Source organism: Corvus kubaryi, unplaced genomic scaffold (assembly GCF_017639235.1).
Source record: "Corvus kubaryi isolate FWS band 111438036 unplaced genomic scaffold, C.kubaryi_AGA036_p1.0 66, whole genome shotgun sequence".
Taxonomy (NCBI): Eukaryota; Metazoa; Chordata; class Aves; order Passeriformes; family Corvidae; genus Corvus; species Corvus kubaryi.
The window spans coordinates 35,416,042-35,417,585 of record NW_024582054.1 but is presented as its reverse complement, the minus strand read 5'-3'; the positions used below and the strand labels follow the sequence as shown (position 1 = coordinate 35,417,585).

General features: G+C 72.8%; 1 protein-coding gene across 1 annotated transcript in view; it reads right to left on the bottom strand.

Annotated features, from left to right (window-relative positions):
- The window catches only part of MIS18BP1 (MIS18 binding protein 1), a 17,051-nt gene extending 16,247 nt beyond the window's left edge, over positions 1-804 (bottom strand). Inside the window, exon 1 of the mRNA XM_042047827.1 lies at positions 58-804. Within this exon, the coding sequence (XP_041903761.1) occupies positions 58-804 (747 nt within the window). The remainder of the gene's footprint in view (positions 1-57) is intronic.
- Between the last annotated feature and the right edge of the window lie 740 nt (positions 805-1,544).

The following is a 1,544-nucleotide window of genomic DNA, read 5'->3' as shown; positions in this document are numbered from 1 at the left end:
GGCAGGCCCGGGCCGGGTGTCGGAGCCATTCTGGCGGTTCGGCCACTGATCACCGACGGTTCCGGGCCGAGTGTCGGGGACAGGCCCGGGCCGGGTGCCGGGGCCATCCCGCTGGTTCGGCCACTGCTCACCGACGGTGCCGGGCCGGGTGTCGGGGACAGGCCCAGCCCGGGTGTCGGAGCCATTCTGGTGGTTCGGCCGCCGCTCGGCGACGGTGCCGGGCCGGGTGTCGGGGCCATCCCGCTGGTTCGGCCACTGATCACCGACAGTTCCGGGCCGAGTGTCGGGGACAGGCCCGGGCCGGGTGCCGGGGCCATCCCGCTGGTTCGGCCACTGCTCAGAGACGGGGCCGGGCCGGGTGTCGGGGACAGGCCTAGGCCGGGTGTCGGAGCCATTCTGGTGGTTCGGCCACTGCTCACCGACGGTGCCGGGCCGGGTGCCGTGGCCATCGCGCTGGTTCGGCCACTGCTTACCGACGGTGCTAGGCCGGGTGCCATCCCGCTGCTTTGGCCACTGCTCACCGACGGTGCCGGGCCGGGTGTCGAGACCAGGCCCAGGCCGGGCGTCGGGGCCAGCCCGGCGCTCCGGCCCCGCGAGCTGCGGGCTCGACGCGTGGCTGTCCCCGGCTACGACGCTGCCCTGACCCCACAGGAGCTGCTTCAGCGGGGTGAGAGTCCCCGCGGGTATGCTGCTGAGGGACACCGAGCGGAGCGGCGGCCCTCCCCAGGGGGGGAGGCGGCTGGGGGTCGTGATGATGTCGTAGGCTCCCCCGCGACAGTCCTGGGTGGGTCCCGGTCCCCTCATGGCTGCGGATCGGTCCCGCTGCTCCGGCGGCGCTCCCGGGCCGGCCCCGCTCCCCTCACGGCGCTCCGCGCGCAGATTCGAGCGCAGCCGCCGCGCCCGCCGATTGGCGGAAGAGAGCGCAGCTTCAGGCCGCGACCATCACTCGACGGTGCGGGGGGTGTAGGGAAATAAAGCCATGGCGGGACGGCATTGAGACAGGCGGCAGCAGGCCGCAGCTACGCCCGAGCTCCCCTCCCGTCTCCTCGGCGCGGTGGTTCGGTCCGCCCGTGGGCGGGCTCCGCGGCCGTTGGCGCTGAGGCGGGGCCGGGGCGGGGCGGGGCCGGCGCGGAGCCGGCCTGAGGCGGAGCCGGCCTGAGGCGAGGAGGGGCTTCGCGGGGATGTCTGGAATTCACAAAGAGCCCGCGGTGCGCCTCATGGAGCTTTCCCGGAGCCGCAGGCGGGTGGGAGGCGGAGGTCGGATCGCGGGAGGGACGGAGCGGGGCCGGGCGGTGGCACAGCCCGGCTGCCCTCAGCCCCGAGCGCGGCCGGACGGGCAGGGGCCGCCGCAGGTGAATAACGAGAGGTGCGAGGGGCCGGGCACGGCTGAGCAGCGTCTTGGCCCGAGTGGGTGTGCAGGGCTGTGAAAACAGCGATTAATCCACGCTATTAAGTGATAAAAAGCGGATTTAATTAGGGCTATGGGCCTGGGCAGGCTCTGGTCTGTTCTGGCTGGAAGATTCTGTAGTAGGGGTTTGTCGTTT